The sequence below is a fragment of the Thamnophis sirtalis genome, unplaced genomic scaffold (assembly GCF_051295495.1).
Source record: "Thamnophis sirtalis isolate CommonGarterSnake01/CBP01778 unplaced genomic scaffold, rThaSir2_p1.2 scaffold_6, whole genome shotgun sequence".
Classification (NCBI taxonomy): Eukaryota; Metazoa; Chordata; class Lepidosauria; order Squamata; family Natricidae; genus Thamnophis; species Thamnophis sirtalis.
In genome coordinates, this window is record NW_028261386.1 from 16,966,137 (window position 1) to 16,989,774 (window position 23,638).

At 44.6% G+C, this 23,638-nt stretch overlaps 2 protein-coding genes across 3 annotated transcripts in view; one reads left to right on the forward strand and one right to left on the reverse strand.

Annotated features, from left to right (window-relative positions):
* The window catches only part of RASL10B (RAS like family 10 member B), a 61,359-nt gene that overhangs the window by 24,061 nt on the left and 13,660 nt on the right, over nt 1-23,638 (reverse strand). The window contains exon 2 of one of the 2 annotated variants that reach the window (XM_087717275.1): nt 21,763-22,134. The exons of the other annotated variant lie outside the window; for it this stretch is intronic. Within the exon in view, the coding sequence (XP_087573401.1) occupies nt 21,763-21,978 (216 nt within the window). The 5' untranslated portion in view covers nt 21,979-22,134. The remainder of the gene's footprint in view (nt 1-21,762; nt 22,135-23,638) is intronic. 2 annotated transcript variants of the gene reach the window in all.
* LOC148044862 (cathelicidin-related peptide Oh-Cath-like) lies at nt 4,959-8,292 on the forward strand. The gene is made up of 4 exons (XM_087717277.1): nt 4,959-5,308; nt 5,739-5,846; nt 6,609-6,755; nt 8,030-8,292. Exons 1-4 carry the CDS (start codon nt 5,129-5,131, stop codon nt 8,156-8,158), a joined length of 564 nt encoding a protein of 187 aa, XP_087573403.1. The 5' UTR covers nt 4,959-5,128; the 3' UTR covers nt 8,159-8,292.

Below are 23,638 nucleotides of genomic sequence, written 5' to 3' on the forward strand. Positions count from 1 at the left end.
GAATTACATTTAAAACAGTTAAAAATTGACAAAATCACCATCAGTCAAATGCAAAAAGCCGCACTGCTTGGAACTGCACACATATTACGAAAACACGTTACGACGTCCTAGGCCCCTGGGTGAGGCCCGACTAGTAACCAATGCCAAATCGGGCGAAACAACTGGCCGCTGTGATACAATTGTATAATAATAATAATAATAAACAGTGATACCCATTGTCATCGAGGCACTTGGTACCATGTCCAAGAATTTTACAAAACACATAAACAAATTGCAGCTTCCTGCAATAACACCAGCAGAACTGCAAAAAATTGTGCTACTCAGAACATCATATATTTTAAGAAGATACTTGGTTGATACCACCTAGGACGCTTGCAGCAACCCGTATCAACCATTAGTCAATGGTATTTGTGACAAATCTTTAAATGTTCAATTGACTGAGTTTCATGTTTCATGAACAAAAGAGATAATAATAATAACAACAACAACATCCCAGATCCTTGGAAAGGACTCGATAGGTAGACAAAAATGTCAAACCCAGTCTGAACATCTGGCTGACTGTGTGATGACCAATAATAACAATGATAATTTCTAAAATGCTTATGGTCATTGGCCATGGTGGGGAAAAAATCCCACCCACTCCTGTTTTAAACTTTAATGTGCAAATGCTCTCCCACTTATCTGCAGAGAGCCTCACCAGAACAGGAAGAAATGATGCAAAATTAGACTGTGTGAATGCTTAAGCATCCTCACACCAACTGCTCCATTTCACAGGCTGCAGAATTCCTTGCTTTTTGTCTCATGTTCCAATTAGTTGGCTGTAGAATTTTATGGTTTTATTTAAAGAACAGAAAGGAAGCCATTTCCTATGTCTATATGTGAATTTTCTGACTTTGATCTTATCAGCTATCAGCATCCTTTGTGGTTTCATGGTTAAATCTCAAGGGAAGACATTTCAAAGGAATTTCTAGTATGATAATTCATGGGTGCTTTCTAATCAAAGGTCTACTTTCAATATTAAGGAAGAGATCTGTCCTTGAGAAACTATTTAACAATTTAGACTTTTCCTGGAAATTTTGCAAAAACCATCTGCCTGTAAATTCACTGCAGTGCCATAGACCAAATGTGTTAAACTTTAATATGAAAAAATAATTTTATTCAGGAAAGAATGAAGATCTTACATAGTAAGAGAAGTGGACAGTATATCCCATCTCTTCCTGGTACTACCTATGCTAGTATCCAAGGACCCCTGAGGCTCCCAAATTAGATTTGTGTCCTCCTAGTCCTTAAAAAAATAGGGAGCAAAGCAACCAAATTACCAACTTTGGTACCAAACTCAGCTGTTTGCCAGCAGGAGGAAAATAAAGTCTGTCCTTTCAGGTTCAAAAAAAAAATTTTTTTTTATACAGACAGGTTAAAGGGTTATAAGCAATGGTGATATCCAAGTTACTATTTGGTTTTGAGCATCTGATAGGCTCTAATTATCTTACAACCCAGAAAATTGGCATTTCTCGAGAAGTCAATGAGTGAACCATCATTAGAGTATTAAAAGAAAAGTAAACAAATCAACCCCCCAAATCAGATTCCCTGGAATAGACTTTCACATTTCCTCCTTTTTATAACTTTAAAAAACGGGACAACCTTTCGAAGATCCCAGGCCAGAGAAGTTTATTTCTTTGCCGGTTGTTTATTGAGATTGTTTCTAAGGCCACCCATCGCACAACCAGATTAATGTCACCAGTCCTCCACTTATGACCACAACAGGGCTGAAAATTTATGTTGCTATGTGAGACATTTGTTAAGTGAGTTTTCCCTCACCTTATGACTTTTCCTGCCTGTTAAGAGAATCACTGCAGTTGGTAAATTAGGAACACAATGACCGTGAATCTAGCTTCCCCTTGACTTTGCTTGCCGAAAGGTTGAAAAGCGGACAAGGAAGGAAGGGGGGGAGGAAGGGAAGGAGGGAGGGAAGAAGGAAGAAATGAAAGAAAGGGGGAGGAAGGAAGGAGAGAAAGACACAAAGTGGAAGGAAGGAAAGAGAAAGTGAAATAAGAGAGGAAGGAAGGAATAATTTCTGCAGAAAACATGGTAATTCTCCAGTTCTCCAGCTTGGATCAGATCCAGGGTTTCTAAATTTTTATGCTTAAATAGAATTCGAGATCAGAAAATCAATGTGGGAAGGAAAAGATCCATTAGTGGAAAATGGGAAACGGCAGAAATATTTGCAATGTAGTTTTTAAAAAAATGGAAATTAATGCTGAAATGGGACAGATTAGGTCTTTTCTTTGCCAAATACGACTTTTTTTGTTTAACAATTTTATTTTATTCCAAAACAAATTATCAAGAAAACCTTTTCTTTGCAGGAAAAACTTGTAAAAGTCCAGCAAGGGGTTATGAAATAAATCAGAAGCCAACTAGTCACAAACCCAGAGATTGGAAAGCTTCGAAAAGTGCAATAAACACCCAGGTGTGCTTAAGAAAAGGAGCAGCTGAAGGGAGAAGGTGTTAGACACCAAACGTTCCTGGATTGCTCCTTACTGAGAATTGTGGGCATTCAGCTCCTCGCTTCTCCTTCTGGAATTAGATTGGGGTCCTCCTAGTCCTTAAAAAAATAGGGAGCAAAGCGACCAAATTACCAACTTTGGTACCAAACTCAGCTGTTTGCCAGCAGCAGGAAAATAAAGTCTGTCCTTTCATCACACCACAATGAGGGAGGCTGCCAGCTTCAAAAAAATTTTTTTTATACAAACAGGTTAAAGGGTTATAAGCAATGGTGATATCCAAGTTACTATTTTGTTTTGAGCCATCTGATAGGCTCTAATTATCTTACAACCCAGAAAATTGGCATTTCTCGTGAAGTCAACGAGTGAACCATCATTAGAGTATTAAAAGAAAAGTAAACAAATCAACCCCCCAAATCAGATTCCCTGGAATAGACTTTCACATTTCCTCCTTTTTATAACTTTAAAAACGGGACAACCTTTCGAAGATCCCAGGCCAGAGAAGTTTATTTCTTTGCCGGTTGTTTATTGAGATTGTTTCTAAGGCCACCCATCGCACAACCAGATTAATGCCGGCAGTCCTCCACTTATGACCACAACAGAGCCGAAAATTTATGTCGCTATGTGAGACATTTGTTAAGTGAGTTTTCCCTCACCTTATGACTTTTCCTGCCTGTTAAGAGAATCACTGCAGTTGGTAAATTAGGAACACAATGACCGTGAATCTAGCTTCCCCTTGACTTTGCTTGCCGGAAGGTTGAAAAGGGGACAAGGAAGGAAGGGGGGGGGGGGAGGAAGGGAAGGAGGGAGGGAAGAAGGAAGAAATGAAAGAAAGGGGGAGGAAGGAAGGAGAGAAAGACACAGAAAAGTAGAATGAAGGAAGGAAAGAGAAAGTGAAATAAGAGAGGAAGGAAGGAATAATTTCTGTAGAAAACATGGCAATTCTCCAGTTCTCCAGCTTGGATCAGATCCAGGGTTTCTAAATTTTTATGCTGAAATAGAATCCAAGGTCAGAATTTGAAACACTTGCAAAAGTCCGGCAAGGGGTCACGAAGATTCTAATCATTTTACAACCCAGATAACTGGCATTCCTTGAGAAGTCAATGAGTGAACCCTCATTAGAGTAGTAAAAGAAAAATAAACAAGTCAACTCCCCAAACCAGATTCTCTGGAATAGACGTTCACATTTCCTCCTTTTTATAACTTTAAAAAATGGCTTTTCCTGCCACATTTGTGAAGCAAATCACTGCAGTTGGTAAATTAGGAACATGGTCGTTAAGTGAAACTGGTTTCCCCTTGACTAAAGTGATTCACTTAACAAATGTGACAAAAAAAGTCATTAGATGCAGTAAAATTCACTTAACAAATGTCTCACATAGCAACATAAATGATTAGAGTCTTCATGACCCCTTGAAGGACTTTTGCAAGTTTTTCTCATAAAGGTTTTATAGTTTTTTTCAATGGAATAAAATAATTAAATTGTTACCATCCTCCAGATGGCTCTAAAGAGCATTATGTGCCCCAATAACGCAATTCCAGGACAATTTTCTTCCTAAGTAGGAGAAGAGGATTCTCCCCTCTTTCTTTCCTTCTTTCCTTCCTCCCTCCCTCCCGTTCTCCCTCCTTAGCTTCTGCTCCTCTCCCTTCCTCCCTCCTTCCCTCCCTAGCTTCTCCTCCTCTCCCTTCCTCCCTTCTTTCTTTATTTCATTCCTCATTCCTTCCCTTCCAGATGTCTTTTGAGGCTGATCTTTTTCGTGGGGGGAAAAACTTTCCATGGGTTGCCTTTGGGGCAACATGTCCTGAGCCATCCAGGTCCCTCCCTGGGGCTAGACTGAATCTCTCTGGGCAAAACTGGAGAAACTCTCAGCCTTCCCTCTGAAAAACACAACCTGGGGATCGACCAGAGGCTCTGGGGCTCCCTTGCAAGGATGCCCAGCTGCCCAGGGCAAGGATGGGGACTATAGCAATAGCAATAGCAGATTTTTATATACCACTTCATAGGGCTTTCAGCCCTCTCTAAGCGGTTTACAGAGTCAGCATATTGCCCCCAACAACAATCCGGGTCCTCATTTTACCCACCTCGGAAGGATGGAAGGCTGAGTCAACCCTGAGCCGGTGAGATTTGAATCGCTGAACTGCTGATCTAGCAGTCAGCTGAAGTGGCCTGCAGTACTGCACTCTACCCACTGCGCCACCTCGACTAGGACAGAATGGACCAACTCCCCCAGGAACAACTTGCTGCGGGACAATTCCACCATTCAATGTCACTACTTAAAATCATTTTAAAAAATTATTTTGAATACTTGTCCTTCACATTTCTCTGCCATTCTTTCTTTCAGACTCTGGGTAACTCTGGTCCCACAGCCAGTTGTGCCAGTTTCCATGGTTTACAGTGGCAACAGTATTTATTTACAATAAATACACCTCGAGGTCCTGGTTGACCTCTCCCGTCTCCCTGCCTTTCTCAAGGAAGAAGCTCCTGTTTTTGCAGGAAGGACCTTGGAGAATTCAGTGGGGGGGGAAACCCTTGGCCACCAGCCAGCAGACCTGGATATCAGGGATAAAAGGAGATCCCCTGGTCCAAGGAACCAGATCTGCTGTGGATCTTCGTAGCAGAAGAATCAAGGATGTTTTTCTGGAAGACCTTGTTGCTGGTTGGGGCTCTTTCAGCCTCTGGACGCTCTGCACCATCAGAGGGACCACTGTTCTTTGAGGAGGCAGTGGAACAGGGAGTGGACATCTACAATAGCAATCCCGAGGAAGATTCCCTCTACCGCCTCCTGGAAGCTGTTCCTCAACCTGATTGGGTAGGTACCCTTCACTTCAGCTCCATTGGGGACTCAATTCTGCATAGAGTAGAGCCACCCTTCGTGGGAAGCGAGACTTCTGGGGAGCTAGCTGAGATGAAAGATTCTGCTCACCCTGTTCTCCTAGCTTGAACAACCTCCATCTATGGTAGAATAGACCTAGGGAACGGGTTCTGAGGCTGTTGTGGAGCTGGCTGGAAATCCATCGCTCTTGTTCTCCTGCCATGGAGACCTTCAACAGCCTCCATCTATGGTCAATCAGGATGATGGACCTTGTATGAAGAACATCTGGAACCTGCATGGACTCTTCTCTGCAGCCTCATTCAGGCGGCTCCATCCAGACTCATTCAGAAATGATCCCTGCCTAAAATGGGGGAAGGTTCAGAGGGGCTTCAAAGTAACACCTCCGCTTGGCCATGTCTTCTTTCAGGATCCCAATTCTGAAAGTACCCAAGAGTTGAAGTTCACCATCAAGGAGACGGTCTGTTCAAAAGAAGAAGAAGGTTCCTTGGATAAATGCAACTTCAAGGAAGGCGGGGTGAGTGGAGGAGTTGGTCATCTATTGTAGATGGAGAACAGGGCCAATGGGACCTCTGTAGGACCTTCCTGGCAGTGCTGAAACTGGTTGTCCATCTCCACTGGGGATTGGGTTGAAGAAAGAGCATATTTAAGACTGCTTCTTTCCCTTCCACCTTTGTCATGAAGGACACTCTTTCTCTAGGTTGTCCAAGTCAACCCTCAGGTCCCTCTCCATGGATGGAGAAAGCAACCAACACTTGAACCTTTCAGAAGTCTCTTCCACCACCCCCAAAGGGTGCATGGAGAGGTTGAACCAGTCAACCCTTACCCCAGTCATCTAATAAGATTCTTAGTCATCCAGGTCACGATTGTCCCAAAGGTGCTTTTTCAAGAGTGGACTGCCTTGTTTTTCCTCCAAGATTTTTTGCTTCTCATCCAAGAAGTTTCTTCATTGCTGAAGCTTCTTCCATTCAGTTCATAATAGAGGAGGCTTCCTGGATGAGAAGTGAAACAACTTTGAGGAAAAACAAGAAAGTCCAGAGGCCTCTTGAAAAAGCACCTTCGGGTCTCCATGGATGGAGAAGGAAACCAACACTTCAAGTTTTCCACAGTTGTCTCCTGTTCTCCTAAAATGTCCATGGAGGCTGAAGGAGGTTAGCTTGTCCAACGTTGTTCTGGAAGGACCCAGTTGAAGTCCCATCAAGAGCCAATTCAAGATCTTCCCATGGGAAAACAAGATGGGTGGGGGATTGATTCCCACCATGTTTCTTCTCCTCTGTAGGTGGTCATAGAATGCACAGGCGAATTCTTCCTTAAGGAAAAGCCCTTGGTGGCTGTTCTCACCTGTGAAGCTGTGGACGGAATAGAGGAGGAGGAAGAAGAAGAGGTGAAGGAGAAGGAAAAGGAGAAGAAGAACCAGGAGGAGGAGGTAAGAAGGTGGTGTGATGGACGGGGCCTTCTGCTATGATCTCAAACCCTACAATGGGGGTCAAACCCCATTCCAGGTGGAGGAGACCCCATCTCAGCTGAAAGCCTCCCTCTGTCACATGTTTTGAAGAGGAGATTTCACTTAAATATGTTATCTTCCAAGCTTTGGTTGAATCTGAACCAGGAACCTGCCCAGTATTGAGTTAAGTCTGGACGCCTAATTCGAGAAAGCCATAGGTATTGTCTTCTGGCTCCTTTATGGCTCAGAAGGGGTCTCTCCACATTTCTGTGACATTCTCAGTTTTCAGAATTGAAATCTTGGAGAAGGAGATGGGTTTGAGTGGGCTGGAAGATGCAATCAATCAATCAATCAAGACCCTGAAGGGACATTCCAACCCCATGCTCAAGCAGGAGATTCTTACAGAATCATGGAACAAGAGAGTTGGAAGGGACCTTGGAGGTCATCTAGTCCAACTGCCTGCTCAAGCATATCATTTGAGACAAATGACTGTCCAACCTCTTCTTAAAAGCCTTCAGCAATGAAGCCCCCACAACTGGTGGCAATCAGTTCCACTAGTTAACTATCCTCACTGTCAGGAAGTTTCTCCTTAGTTCCACGTTGCTTCTCTTTGATTAGCTTCCACCTGTTGCATCTTGTCTTGCCTTGTGGTGATTTGGAGAACAGGATGACCCCCTCCTCTTTGTGGCAAACCCCTTATTGGCAGGATTTTTTAAAAAAATAAAAAATTCCATTTGAATCTGCATTTTTCAAATCCAGTCTTTGTATATCTTTTGCTTTTAACTCCTAAAATCACCTCCAAACCTCCCCATAGCCCCAAAGTGGGTAGAATCTCCTTTTTAATCTGGAAAGGGTCTAAGGGAGACCCTCCCCTCTTTGCTGACCAGAAAGGCTACAACTGTCCAGATGCAGGGGTCAAGATCTCACCTGGGAGCAGCCAGGAAACAGAAAGAGGAAGGGGCTGGATGGCTCTGGGGCAGTGATGAAATTCAATTTTTTTTACTACCGGTTCTGTGGGTGTGGCTTGGTGGGCATGGCTTGGTGGGTGTGGCAGGGGAAGGATACTGCAAAATCCCCATTCCCACCCCTCTCTGGGGCCAATCAGAGGTGGTATTTGCAGGTTCCCTGCACTACTCAAAGTTTCCGCTACCGGTTCTCCAGAACCTGTCAGAACTTGCTGAATTTCACCCCTGCCCGGGGGCTACCTGTTGGGAAGCAGGTTTGACCTCATGTACGGTCCTTTTCTTCCTTTCCAGGATCAGGTGGAACGTGGGAACTTTGCCAAGGACGGGTCCAAGGCAAGGGTCAAGAAATCGCTTACGAAATGGGTGAAATTCCTTAAGAAAATCATTGCAAAACTCGGGACACCACTGATAGGATTCTGAAGGATCCCATCTCCCAATTTCCGATCCCAGAAAAGCCAGCACAGAAAACAATGATCCAGATTGGGGCTTTCCGAATCAGAAATTGAAATAAAATTCAAACTCCGAACCCAGGCAGGAAAGGAACAACTGCAGTGTGCCGAAGAGATCCGATGGGGAAAAGGGGGTTGAATGCAATGGGGGAAAGGAGGTAAATCTTTGTAGTGCGGATTTTGAAAAATGGTAAATAAATGCTGAAAGAGGACCGAGCAAGTCTCTTCTTTGCAAAACATGGCTCTGGTTGTGTTGGAAGAAATGTCCTCCTGGATTCAGCTCCAAGTGGGGAAAAAGAAACTTGAAACATGGAGGCTGCTTGGAAAAATGGTTTAATAGTGGACAGGATCACATGGCTTGAGCTCCTGAACAGAAAAAGTGGTCACATGCTTCCAGATGCTGGGTAAAGAAGAAAAAAAGGGGGCAGAGATGCTGAAAGTCCCTGGTTTTAGGCCCTCTCTGGCCTTTGATCTTGATCTTGCATTCTGATTGGTTGTTAGACTCCCATGGGGCCATGCAGGGGCAACTCTCTATGTTGTGTCTTGAATCCAAGTTTGGTTGAGCATTGCTTCTTCCCAGGTGGTGAGATGGATAAAGGGCTAATACTATCATGCCTTAATCCCATCACCCTGGAGCTGAAGGGGGATCTTTGTTATGTAGAATAGACCTTTTAATGGCCCATTGACAAAGATGGGGGCTATTAAGAGTGAGTCTGTTTCCTGCCTATAAACATGTTTCTCCATTTCTTATCCAGGGAAATATAATATTCTACCTTTTCAATATTTCCCAGGAGATTTCATTTTTCTAGGAGAGGGGTGGGTGCTAACTTCCTACAGTTGAAGAAGGGGAAAAGTTTCTACATCCTTTCGGGAATCCCTTCTCTATTTTGCTTTTTTGAGACGTTTAAAACAGTTTCTTGTTTGTTCCCTTTGCTAAAGTTTCTCAAGATTGGAGGCTCATTTTCCTTTCTCCTTCTCTTTTTGGTCTTTAATGCATTGTGAGCAGATTTTTTCCCTTTTTGTCTTCACGTGTGGGCAGCCCCTGACCCCAAATCCAAATCCAAATCCAGTATCCAAATCCAGAACTGCATAAAGATTGCAACTAAGATGAGACCATGAACAGACCCTAATCAGCTGTTTGACTGATTGATTGATCTGTCCTCTGTCTTCAATCTTCTCTCTCCTATCTCTTTGTTGTCTTCTCTTTCTTCTCTCTTCTATTTTCCATCTTCTCTCTTTTGTCCTCTATCTTTTGGATTCCCCCCTCCCTCTGTTCTTTCGTCCGTCCTAACATCTGTTTTTTGCCTTGTCTTTTATCTTCAGTCTTTTGCCTTCTATCTTCCCTCTTCCCTCTTCTGTTTTCTATCTTCCCTCTATTGTTTTCAGCCTTCTACTATCTCTCTTCTCTTTTTTGTCTGCTCTCTTCCCCTTTCCCTCTTCTCTTTTCATGTCATCTGTTTTCTGGATTTTTTCTTCTCTATTCTCTACTCCCGTACCAGTGGTGGGTTTCAAAAATGTTTACTACCTATTTTGTGGGCGTGGCCTGTTTTGTGGGTGTGGCTTGGCGATCATGTGACCGGGTGGGTGTGACCAACTTGTAAAAAGTGGTGAAACTCACTTAACAACCCTCTTGCTTAGCAACCAAAATGTTGGCTCAGGAACTCTGGCATTTGAAGTGTAAAGCTGCCAAGTTACAAGACTCTTACACCCCTAACCCTTTAGAAAACAAAACCCCCAGGGGTGTTGAAACTTGACAGTTTAAGACCTGTGGACTTCATCTCTCAGAATTCCTCCTTCCCTCGCTCAGCTGCTAATGCCAGGGTGCCACCAGGACAAGCAAGGTCTTGGGAGGGACCTTCCCTTCCCCTCTAGAGAGCCCATGCCGGGAGAGAGGAGGTGGGCTGGTTTGAATGCGGGCAAGCGGGCGGTTTAGTGGCCAGTGGCTCCTTCACTCATTCGGGCAAGCAGAGAAAGAAAGGAAGCACGTAATAGCAGAGGGCGAAGGCACTCCCCTGCGCCCTTGGTGGCGAGGGTGCTTTATCGCACCGTGGCACGACATAACCGCGAATGTCAAAAGCGTGCCGACAACACCGCGGGGCTAAAACCGCGATGTCAAAAGCGCGCCGACAACAGCGCGCCGACAACAGCGCGCCGACAGAAGCGCGATTTAACTTAAGGTAAGGTTTAGGGTTAGGGTTAGGGTTAGGTTTAGGGTAGGTTTAGGGTAGGTTTAGGGTTAGGTTTAGGGTTAGGTTTAGGGTTAGGTTTAGGGTTATGTTACAGCGCGCTTCTGTCGGCGCGCTGTTGTCGGCGCGCTGTTGCGTGGTTTTGACGGTGCGGTTTTGTCACCGCGCTTTAGTCACACACGCTTTAGTCTACCGCGGTTTTGTGGTGGAACCTTATCGCACGCCTCCTTTCGTTCTCTGCCTGCCCAAACGAGCAAAGGAGGCACTGGCCACTAAACCACCCATGTTCAAACCAGCCCGTCTCCTCTCTCCCGGCATGGACTCTCTAGAGGGGGAGGTCCCTCCCAAGACCTTGCTTGCCCTGGCGGCACCCTGGCGATAGCAGCTGAGGAAGGGAAGGAGGCGTGTGATAAACCAGTCCCCTGTTACCGCCCCAAGTGCGAAGGTGAGTGCCTTCGCCCTCGGCTATCGCACACCTCCTTTCTTTCTCTGCCCACCCGAAAAAGCAAAGGAGGCACTGGCCACTAAACCACCCGCCTGCCTGCATTCAAACCAGGCCACCTCCTCTTTCCCCATACGGGCTCTCTGAAGAGGGAGGGAAGGTCTCTCCCAAGACCTGCTTCCCTTACCTTACAGCACAGTTCCGAGATGGTGGGATATTCTGTTTTTCACCAGTACGGGGGTGTAGCCTCGACCCCTGCCTTCCTGCTGTCTCCAGCCTGCACAACCTCCCCACCACCCCACTAACCTGGGGACACTCCCGGCTGCAGTTGGCTTTCTCCTAGCAATCCTTCCTGGCTGCACCCACAGAGTGGTCACATGGTGGCGGCGCGCAGGCTGCTAACCGACCCAGGGCCCGTCCGGACACCCGGAGAGAAAGGATCACCAGAGAAAGCCAACTGCTGTCGGTAACGGGGCATGAAGGTCCTGTTGCAGGTGCCCAGGGCAGCCTCGATGTCCTGCCTCTCTGCCATCTCTAGTCCAGCCTCGCACAATCTCCCTGCCACCCCACTGACCTGGGGATACTCCCAGGTCTGCTGGATGGCCACTCCTTCGCGTCCCATTGCTGGCTGCAGTTGGCTTTCTCCTGGCGATCCTTCCTGGCTGGGAGAGACCCTCCAGGGTAATCCCACCACTCCGGCCGCGCACTATACCCACAGAGCAGTCACATGGCAGTGGTGTGCAAGCCGCTGACCGACCCAGAGTCCACTCCAACCTCAGCTCCTCTGAAGAAGCCCCGTGCCCACTTCCTTCTCTTTGGGAAGTGGTTTACAAAGTCCCGGTTTTTCAAGGTGCTTGTCAAAGAGAAGGAAGCGCGAGCTTCTTCCAACAGCTGAGTCCTCCGCTCCAGCAAAGGAAGTGGGTGGGCGAGGCAAGCATAGTGTGGACAGGCAGGGCGAGAGAGTGAGAGAGCGGCAACCAGGCGGACAAGGGGAGCGAGTGGGGGGGGCAGGCCAGGGGAGAGACAATTCTGGTACGGGGCCTCTGGAGGCCCCAGTACGCAAAATTATTTCTACCGGTATGCACGTTCCGGACCGGACTGGCTGAAACCCACCTCTGGTGTAATATTTATGTGATGCCTGGTAAATCAGCACTCAATCAATAATTGAATGACTGAATCAATGATTGAAGCCTGGGAAATGGCCCCATGTCAGTCAACAGGACTGCTAATTTACCACCAGCTTATCAGGTACTCAAAAGCCAAGAATTTGGCCACGCAAGAAACAACAGCCAGCAATTTAATAGCTGGCCATCAACACCCCAATCGACAACTAAAAAGTCACACACAACAAGGCACCATATAAATAGAACAGGTAAAACAACTCAGTGCATACATTCTGTAGAGAGAGAAGTCCCCTTGAGGATGGGCTCCAGCACAAGTTTGAAAACTCAGAAGATTAAACCTCTGGTCCTGGTGACCAACTGACATGGGATCAGTGGCGGGATTCAGCCAGTTTGCACCCATTCGGGAGAACCGGTTGTTAACTTTCTAAGCAGTTCGGAGAACCGGTTGTTGGAAGAAATCTCCTTTTGTTTTTTTCCCACTTTACAGAGATAATCCTGTAAGGAAGGCAGGAAGGAAACATTCTGGTGTTGTTTCTAGCCTAATCTTTATTGCCCTGCTTACAGAAACTGCCTCTCCGATTAACCCTTATTACATTGTAACAGCTAAGGAGACGCGCTCATCGATGTGAGTGATGTTGACTTGGGCACACCCACCCAGTCACATGACCACTGAGCTCCGCCTACCAAGATGGTCATTAGGGCAGAGAACCGGTTGTTAAATTATTTGAATCCCACCATTGCATTGGATCCTGCAACATTATCCTGGGAGGCTGGGACATGTCTATTTGCCTTCATTTGTACAAAAATGCTAACCAAGGTTAACGCCTATTAAGCTTAGTATATTGTGCAAAGTATACTGTGTTAGCTGTTTGTATTGAGGGATACATCTAAAAACAGTTCCCTCTCCTATTAGGTACACATATGAAATACACTATCAGTAGGTTTCCCCCCCAGTATTATTCCCTACGGACATGAGAGTCAAGCGATTTAATTCTTCTGGGTTTTTTCAGGGCATCTGGGTTCACCACTGTAGAAGCAAAATGTTAAATTAAACAGTGTTTGATCTAATTCAGCACAGGAATACTCAGGAAAAATTACCAAGAGCCTAAGGAATGTCAAGATATAAATATATTATTTAGTTATTGTGTTTGGTTAGCTGATCTTCAGGATGTCCTGGAAGACAATAGTGCCATCTCTTTTTTTCATAGTACTGGAGAGGAGAAGTCAAAGTGTTTTCCCAACTTTCAAGCTTGAATTAATCAGGGGTAAGCAGGTCATCAGAAAAAGTATATATATATTTGCTCATCTCAGTGTCTCTGATTATGAAGATCCTTCCCAATTATCTCAGCATCTCTGGGGAAGCTCCTGCCTTTCTCAAGAGCTTCCCATCTGCTCTACCCTACTTGCATTTTAAAGCAGAAGACCAACTAAGGGTTATCATTCAAATCTGCCCTTGTTGATCAGTTATACTTCCATGTACTTCGTTCAGTGATCTTCCTTCTGAACATGTAAAGCTTCCATCTTATCCTCTTCCAAAGTGAGAGACTACACAGCAATCATTTCTTTCCAGAGCTCTAGTTGAGCAGCACAAAAAATCCCCCCCCCCTTGAACCGCAAAGGGCTAAATTATAAAGATATAAGTGTGCAGCAGCTGCCAAAAAAGCCAACACAGTTCTAGGCTGCATAAACAGAAGGATAGAATCAAGATCAGGTGAAGTGTTAATACCACTTTAATAATGCCTTGGTAAGGCCATACTTGGAATCCTGCATTCAGTTTTGGTCGCCATGACATAAAAAAGATGTTGAGACTCTAGAAAGAGTGCAGAGAAGAGCAACAAAGCTGATTAGGGGACTGGAGACTAAAACATATGAAGAACGGTTGCTGGAATGGAGTATGTCTAGTTTAATGAAAAGAAGGACCATGATAGCAGTGTTCCAACATCTCAGGGGTTGCCACAAAAAAGAGGGAGTCAAACTATTATCCAAGGCACCTGAGGGTAGAACAAGAAGCAATGGGTGGATATTATCCCCAGGCCTGCCATGCCCCCAAAGTGAGAGCCGAGGTGGCGCAATGGTTAGAGTGCAGTACTGCAGGCCACTTCAGCTGACTGCTATCTGCAGTTCAGCGGTTCAAATCTCACCGACTCAGCCTTCCATCCTTCCGAGGTGGGTGAAATGAGGACCCAGATTGTGGGGGCAATATGCTGACTCTGTAAACCGCTTAGAGAGGGCTGAAAGCCCTATGAAGCGGTATATAAGTCTAACTGCTATTGCTATTGCTGTTGCTAAACTGGTTCTCTCGCCGCCGCCATTTTGGTTTTTAGTGACTGTGCACGTGCAGTTCACTATAAATTGTTCTGCGCATGTGCAAAGAACAATTTACATTGAACAGTGCATGTGTGCACGGTTGCAAACCAATAGTAAAACCGGCAGCAACCCACTCCTGGTCAGGTTATTGGTTAAGCCATGATGGTTTAGTAGTTTATTTATTTTTTAACAAATTAGTTGTAATGCTTATTAACCTTGCCAATTTATACAGCGTAATGTTTTCTTATAGGTCATCCTGACTGCATGGAAACATCCTAAGGGCAGACTAACCACCTCACAGTGAATTTTATCTAATCAACTTTTGAAGCCATCTAACAAGTCATTATCTAACCATTATCACTACTTAATTATTCTTTTCCTCCCGTGTGCACTGAAGTTTCAGAAGGCCTGGTAACCAAGTCCAATGTGGAACAGTTGAAAGATCTGGCTATGTTTTGTCTTCAGAAAAGGCAAACTCAGGACGGACATGACAGCAATCTTCAAATATCAGAATGGCTGCCACCCAGAAAAGGGACAAGATTTACTTCGCTTTTCCTCAGAGGGCAGGACCAGAAGCAGCGGCTTAGGGTTACAAGCAAAGACATTCAAAAAGGACATCAGAAGGAACTTTCTGACTACATAAGCTAAAGGCTAATAGAACAGTCTGCCACCTGAAATGGTGGGTTCTTCTTCACTAGAGGTCTTCAAACAGGGGCTATTAGAGGTGACCCAATGGATCCTGCATTGAGCAAGAGGTTGGTCTAGATTACCTTTGTGGTGTCTTCCAACTCTTGTTTGGTGTTCAATGACTATCACTAAGTGTTGTAAGTCTACTGCTATTGCTATTGTATCTTATGATTCTTTTTTTTAAAATATATTTTTATTATTTTTACATTTAAAACAATGCAGTACCGCAGAGTCGAAGTGAGCATACATTCACATTATACACAATTAGTCTCAACCATTAACATTAGCCTACTTAGTGCATTATCTATCCTTCTGTCCAATCACAATATATAGTTTGTTCCAGTCTTGTTACCTTGTCTTATACTGATCATAAAATCTGTTCCAGACTTCAAAATATTCTGAATCTCCTTTATTTTTAAGTTCAAGAGTGAGCCTATCTGCTTCCGCACAGGCCAACACTTTTCTGATTATATCTAGCTCTGATGGTGTATTTTCTTTTTTCCAATACTGCACAAAAGTTGTGTGCACCACAGTTAGTACATGTATAATTAGATAGAGTACATTTTTCTTAAACCCCTCCGGTATTATGCCTAGGAGAAAAATTTCTGATTTAAACAAAATTTGGTCTCCCACGATTTGTTCCAATCATGATTGAATCATTTTCCAATCTTTTGGCCTCATTGCATGTCCACCATATATGATAAAGTGCCTGGTGTTTTTCTACACTTCCAACAATTTGGGGCCAGATTTTTAAACATTTTGGAGAGCCGTCCTGGGGGGTACCTTACAATTCTTGATGAATGTATTCTATTTTATTTTTCTTTATGTACGTACACTGAAAGCATATGCATCAAAGACAAAGTCCTTGTGTATCCAATCACACTTGGCCATTAAAGAATTCAATTCTATTCTATTCTATTCTATTCTATTTCATATGAATTACGATTCAGCAAATTGAAATAAATAAATAAAATATCTTAAGCAAAGCAATATTCTCTGCCCTATGTGCACTTCCACGTGCAGCTTTAGTGCCAGGGTAGATTGGCGCCATCCCTCAATTATTTCATGCTGTTCCTGCTAATATGCACCTGTACCAATTCATTCCTGTGGATCAGAACATATGGCAAAATGTCTCTTTTGAAAGTGATGAAATTGGATATGGAAAAAAAACATATATTTTTCTTTTGGTAGCAATTCTTGCTTTCCAGCTCCTTTACCCTCCATGCCCTAATACCGTTAGACATAAGTCAAATTCAATTAAATAATAATCTCATAATGGGATTCATAATGACCAGGTTTGTGCTGCTAAAACAAATGCAGTGAGACATGAGATATGGGATAGTTATGGAAGGAAAATGCTCTTGGCTCATCAAGTTCTCTACCACTGAGTGAGAACACTTATGGATACTAGAAAAATGATTAATGTTGGCGCAATAGCCAAATATGATTGAGCCCATATAGCTCAATTGAGCATTATGATGGTGCTCTTCTGTTGCTCAGTTATTTGTTTGATTTATAGGCTCCTCTAATGTGTTGTACATCTGTGAGAGGGAAAATCTAGCAAAGATAATACTTAAATCAGCCACAGTAGGCCTTCTTCCAACCCCAGATAAAATCCATCTTTCTGAAAAAAAGTTAGGATGTTTCTGATTCATTTTTGGTGGGATCATGGGACTCAAACTTCACGGACTACTTGGGGGTCAAGGAAATATAGAAGAAACCCAAGGAGAGCTTAAAGAAAGAGGGGAAAAAAACCTAGGGCTCTTCCACATAATTGGGATGTTTTATTCCAGGAAACAGGACTGAAACGTATCCCCCCCACACTACTTTACATGGCCTTTATTCAGACCACTCATAAGGCTAAGGAATAGTACTGTTCCTTACCACTTTAAAATAGAATAATTTAAGGAAGAAGCACTGTGCCTCACATGATTAGGATGCTGGGTTGGAAGTTAACAAGCTTGTGTTTGAGACTCGTGTGCTGCAGGAATGGTATTCACTCACTTTCCCTACCGGTTCGCAAATGTGAGTGAGCATGTGCTCAGCCTTCCCTGGATGCGCTTTTGGAGAAAAAAGGGCCTAAATGGGATGCCATAGAGCCGGGGCGTGGCCACCCGCTGTTTCTGCTACCAGTTTGAACGAACCAGTCCAATCTGAAAAAGCACCTTTGGGACAACCGTGACCTGGATGACTGAGAATCTCTATAGACGTTTAGCTATTCAATTTGGGATGAACACCCTTTGAATGGTATGGGAATAGGAATGGATTTCCAGAGGAAAAATTGAAGACTACAGGAACCAGGAGCACCACTCAGGTGACCCTGAGGACACAGATAAACCTCCAAGTACTTCAATGACCATCTAAAAGGATGCAAATGACCAACTGTCTGCAAGGAACATAAATCCTTCCATTCAGTTTCAGTTTCAGTTTCAGTTTCAGTTTATTTGGATTTATAGGCTGCCCTTTTCCCTGAGGGGACTCAGGGCGGCTTACAATCATTAGGGGGGTGGTGAAATTCAAAACAAACAATATGTGCACAAAATAAATAAGGTAATAAAAAACACAACTTGCATTCAACATTCACACTCGGGTGGGGCAAATCGAAGACTTATCCCCAGGCCTGTTGGGATAGCCAGGTCTTAAGGGCTGCGCGGAAGGCCTGGACGGTGGTGAGGGTGCGTATCTCGACGGGGAGATCGTTCCACAAGGTCGGAGCTGCAAAAGAAAAGGCTCTCCTCCGTGTAGTCGCCAGTCGGCATTGACTGGCAGATGGGATTCGCAGGAGGCCCAGTCTGTGCGATCTTATCGGTCGGAGGGAGGTAAACGGCCGAAGGCGGTCTCTCAAGTACTCAGATCCACTACCATGAAGGGCTTTAAAGGTGGTCAACAGGACCCTGAAGCGCACCCGGAGATCAACAGGTAGCCAGTGCAGCTCGCGGAGGATGGGTGTTATGTGGGCGAACCGCGGTGCGCCCACTATCACTCGCGCGGCCGCATTCTGGACTAACTGCAGCCGCCGGATGCACTTCAAGGGCAGCCCCATGTAGAGCACATTGCAGTATTCCAGCCTAGAGATCACAAGGGCTCAAGTGACTGTTGTGAGAGCCTCCCGATTCAGGTAGGGTCGTAACTGGCGGACCAGACGGACCTGGGCAAATGCCCCCCTGGTCACAGCCGACAGATGATGGTCGAAGGTCAGCTGTGGATCCAGGAGGACTCCTAAGTTACGAACCCTATCTGAGGGGTATAGAATTTGATCCCCCAGCCTGATAGATGGAACATTAGCCAAATTGTTGGGAGGGAAACACAACAGCCACTTGGTCTTGTCCGGGTTGAGTACCAGTTTGTTAGCACTCATCCAGTTCTTAACGGCCTCAAGACCCCGGCTCATCACATCCACCGCTTCATTGAGTTGGCACGAGGCGGACAGATACAATTGCGTATCGTCCGCATATTGATGGTATTTTATCCCATGCCTCCGGATGATCTCGCCCAGCGGTTTCATGTATATGTTAAATAGTAGGGGGGATAAGACCGAACCCTGCGGCACCCCATATTTTAGGGGCCTCAGGGACGATCTCTGCCCCCCGACCAACACCGACTGCGACCTGTCCGAGAGGTAGGAGGAGAACCACTGTAAAACAGTGCCTCCCACCCCCACCTCCCGCAGTCGTCGCAGAAGGATACCATGGTCGATGGTATCGAAAGCCGCCGAGAGGTCAAGGAGAACCAGGATGGACGCATGGCCTCCATCTCTGGCCCTCCAGAGATCATCGGTCAATGAGACCAAAGCGGTTTCTGTGCTGTAACCATTCCCTACCATCCTGTTAGAACTGAAGAAGCTTCTTGGATGAGAAGTGAAACATCTTCAAAAGAAAAAATAAGAAAGCCCAGTTGCCTCCTAAAAAAAGCACCTTTCGGACACGACCAAAAAACCTTAATTGTTCTTCCTCTTTGCATCTTATAGCACAAGCTTCTGAGAATTTTGAAACATGCCCACAAGCTTCCCTCTGAAAATGTGTTTATAGTTACCGTATAAGAACTACACATTTGTTTTTCATTTTAATAAGGAAGACAAAATAAACTAACGTCAAGGCAAACTCTGTCCCTGTTTCTTCTGAGATTGCTTTTTCCACCTTTTAAAATAGCATGAGACAAAGCTTTTCACATCTGCATTTTCACCTATTTGACTTGATGGGTCAAATCTGCATTTTCACCTTTTTGACTTGACTATTGCTGTATAGCCATGCTGAGATATCTCCATCTGTTGCATTTCTAATTATTGTGGCTTGATAAAGGGCAAGCACAAAGGAAACAAGATTCTCCTTAAAAAAGTGGGACAGCATTTAATGAGGGGTGATGGCAGAGCTAGAAAACAGGTGCATCTTCTTAAAATTATAAAGGCAGGCAACTGCTAGACCATGAGACTAAAACTTAAAGCACTTGCCATTAAATAACCACCACCAATATAATAATTTGCATTGCACTCCACATCTCTGAACAGGTAGAGTAAATGTTAAAATGCAACGGGAAATCCATATTATTCCTTGTGGCTTCATGAACTTGGCTTCAAATAAGATGCTCAGTCTGTTTAATGTGCACAATACAATGAATAATCCAGTTCCCTTATCATGCAAAGCCACAATAAAACAATAAAAAGTTAGGCTATCAAACTTGGTGTTTTATGATAATGAAGCTGCTGCTGGACTTGTTAAGCTTGCTGCACACAACACTATAGATTAAACTAAGAATGTACGAGCCTTAAAATGACCTACAGTGCTGCGTGCACCTCTTCAAGGAGCAAGAGTCACTGAAACTACCGAATAAGCATGCATAGGATTCTGCTTAGGCAGCTCGACTATAACTCACAAAGATGCTAAAATGGATTACCGTAGGGATCAGTTTATAACCTGCAAAGGATTGAATGAAAATGATCAATGTTGATTTGATGTTGGTTAAATCACTATTTGATTATGTGCCGCCAAATCGCTTTTGACTCCAAGCAACCACATAGATTTTCTCCATGACCATCTGCCCCTAACCTGGTTTTGCAGATTTTCCAACTGTGCATTCATAGACATTGTGACTTAGTCCATCCACCTTGCTGCTGCTCGTCCATCTGCCATATAAAAGACTATAGACAGTTTTTCTTGAGAGATGATTAGCCTAATATTTCCTATAAAATTCATTAAAATCCCTTCAAGTTTGTCCATAATCAATAGAAAACCATATAAAGCATGGCTTATAGAAACTTTATAGCGCAGGGTTGAACTGTGCCGTCCTTGGTGCTCTATAAGCTTGGTGGTTTTCTTGCAGATGTTTCATTACCCAACTAGGTAACATCATCAGTACAAGGTAACTAGGTATCAGTGCAAGATAATTAGGCTGATGGTGTTACCCAGGGTGGTAATGAAAGTTGGGAATCTGCAAGAAAACTACCAAGCTCAGAGATCACCAAGGTCTCCACAAAGTATGGCTGATTGAAAGAATGTTGCTCAGATACAACTCCCAGGACCTTTAGTCAACTTGATCAATGATAAATGCTGTGAATACAAATCAGTATACTGAATACTCTGTTACCAAACCCAGATAAATGAACTGTGCTGGACAGTGGTAGCTAAGAACATTGATCTGGATGACCCTCATTGAAATCCATGCTTAATTGTGGACTCAATGCTTCTCTTCACCCTTTCCTACCTCTCCTGGATTTAGAGACTGACCATAATGGCCTTTATTATACAGCTATCAACTGATGGATTATGTGTTATCAAGTTGATGTCAACTTTTAGCAACAAACCTACACAGATCCTCTCAGAGAGGAGTACATTTTTATAAGGATTATCATTTACTCAAGGGATATATTCAGATAACATGCTTAACCATGCCACCAGCATTGACACAATTTGCTAAATCTGGATAGTTTTAATATTGGATCAACCAAGATTGCGACTCAAATTGCATCTTCTGGAGGTCACTAGGCAGACAGATGACAGCTGAGTGGTCAAACATCTGAGTTATCCCCCAGTTTTAACAGTGAAAAGAATTAGGGAGTTTTTTTCCTGCTATAGAGATTTCCTTCTTATGAAAAGAGACAATGGAATTATTTGCACCAATGGGTCTCACTCAGTAGCCTGGTCTTCACAAAATGCTAAATTGGACCATTAGAGGGATTAGTGCATTGTGAAATATTATAAAAGAGTTTATGATCCAGATATTAGATTTAGAGAACAGCACACATTATGTACAGGGTTAAAGTAACTGCATTCAATCAATTGTGAAAACCTAACTGATTATCCGCTTCGGCCTTGCCTTTATCAGCCTTAATTTTCCAATGAAACAAGCCAAAAGAAAAGCCAAATAATAAATGCAAAGATAGAGAACTAGCATGCTCCACGCATGAATGTTGCCACTGGACAAAGAGTAGGAATGTTCTCTTGAGACCAAGGATTCCAAATGGACTGAACTGCCTTAGAACTCAATCTGCTAAACACGTTTTGGTGCAGCCCTATTTATTTTCTTAGCGTACATCGCCAAGGATATGTTCTAAGAGGGGGTGTAAGAGTGGATGCAAAATTTTCCTCCCCCGGCAGCATGTATACCCCATGAACTACTCACTCTAATCTTTTCTCCAGGGAAATGCAGAGTATCGCCACGGATCTTTCAATCTACTTCTGGAAGACTGGGCATAGCCTTCTTCTGAATTCTCCACTTACAGGAGCAGCCACCTGGAAGACCTCGGATGCTGACACTGCCCACCTCATTCAGAGCAACCTTTAGCTGGCAGTGAGAGTATCCTTTTTGAAGTCTGACAGGTGGGATGGACACCTACCTGCAGGGTATTTACAGGGAAAGAGGCGATGGGCGGGAAGTCCATGATCTGTAGGTCGTGAACGTGGCCATTCATGACCACGGCAGGTAGGTAGACACGGCGGGCCTTGGTGGGGACACAGACCTCGCTGAACTCGTTGTACAGGAACTGGCGGACAATGGCACTCTTTCCGACCCCTTGAGCACCCAGCACGGCAATCTTGAAAGTTGTCACCATGCCTCCCGGCCACAACCCCCGTGCACAACGTGGTGATCAGCTCCTTGGCGCAGTCCGCTGCCTTTGCACTGCCAGGAACGCCCCTGGGCTGCATATTCTGGCAGCTGTGGATTCAGCCACAGTCAGCAACCATTTCCTCACTGGCTCGGCCTGTCACTGGAAGAGCAAAAGAAATCTCGTCAACCTAGAGAAACTGAGAGAAGTCCTGCTAGAGCAGAGCAAGGTCTCAGGGTTCCAAGTAACACCCCCAATGAAAGAAGACTCCGAGGCTTGAATTTCCTCAAAGTTCCATTTTATGGAATGGAAAGGAATTTTATTTAGACTATATATCTCCCATACTTCATATAATCCCACCTCTCAGTGGTGAAATTCAATTTTTTTTACTACTGGTTCTGTGGACATGACTTGTTGGGCGTGACAGGGGAAGGATACTGCAAAATCTCCATTCCCACCCTACTCTGGGGCCAGCCAGAGGTGATATTTGCCGGTTCTCCAAACTACTCAAAATTTCCGCTACTGGTTCTCCAGAACCTGTCAGAACCTGCTGGATTTCACCCCTGCCTCCTCCCATTTTCCCACAGTACAAAATGTGGCAGGCTATGAAGGCCCAATGTAAACTCACGCCCAGTTTCACAACAGTCAACCTACATATAAACTATGAAGGCAGCATCTCTTCCCTGTCATTTCCCCCAGCAATTGCATTCAAGTGATAGATTGCCCCTGGTTATGCAGGCTTCAAATTCTTTTGGAACTAGTAGATAATAACTCCCCCTGAGTTTGTTAAACCGTTTAATACTAATACTTCAGTGCTTCTGTGACGAAAGGACCTGTTGATGTCAACATCGTTGGCAGGGGGGACACCCAGCTGGGAGCTCCTTTCATATCTCCATGAAGCTGCCCATCGAAGTGGTACCCATTTATCTACTCATAGTCACTGCTTTTGAACCACTGGGTTGGCAGGAACTGGAGCGTGTGATAGCAATAGCAGTTAGACTTATATACCGCTTCATAGGGCTTTCAGCACTCTCTAAGCGGTTTACAGAGTCAGCATATCGCCCCCCAACAACAATCCGGGTCCTCATTTTACCCACCTCGGAAGGATGGAAGGCTGAGTCAACTCTGAGCCGGTGAGATTTGCACAGCCGAACTGCAGAACTGCAGTCAGCTGAAGTAGCCTGCAGTGCTGCATTTAACCACTGCGCCACCTCGGCTCTTGATGGGAGCTCATCCCATCCTGAAGCAGCAGCGGGTCTCGAACGCAAGCCTGCCAATTGCCAACCCTGTGTTCTAACCTCGTGAGCACTGCGCCACACGGTGGCGTAATCTTGTGTTTATCCTATGTGAATATTTTCAAGCTGCCGACAAATAGCAGCCTATCAGGTGTTGAAAGAAATAAACAGAACATGACTTTGTATTCCTCTTTCCTGACAAACTCAAAAGTCCTCAGCCATTTCAGATGTCTATATGGTTCTCCTAGGGTTCCCACCAGCTTCACATATTACGTGATGCGGTGGCTCAGTGGCTAAGACGCTGAGCTTGTCAATCAGAAAGGTTGGCAGTTTGGTGGTTTGGATCCCTAGCGCTGCATAACAGAGTGAGCTCCCGTTACTTGTCCCAGCTTCTGCCAACCTAATAGTTCGAAAGCATGTAAAAAATGCAA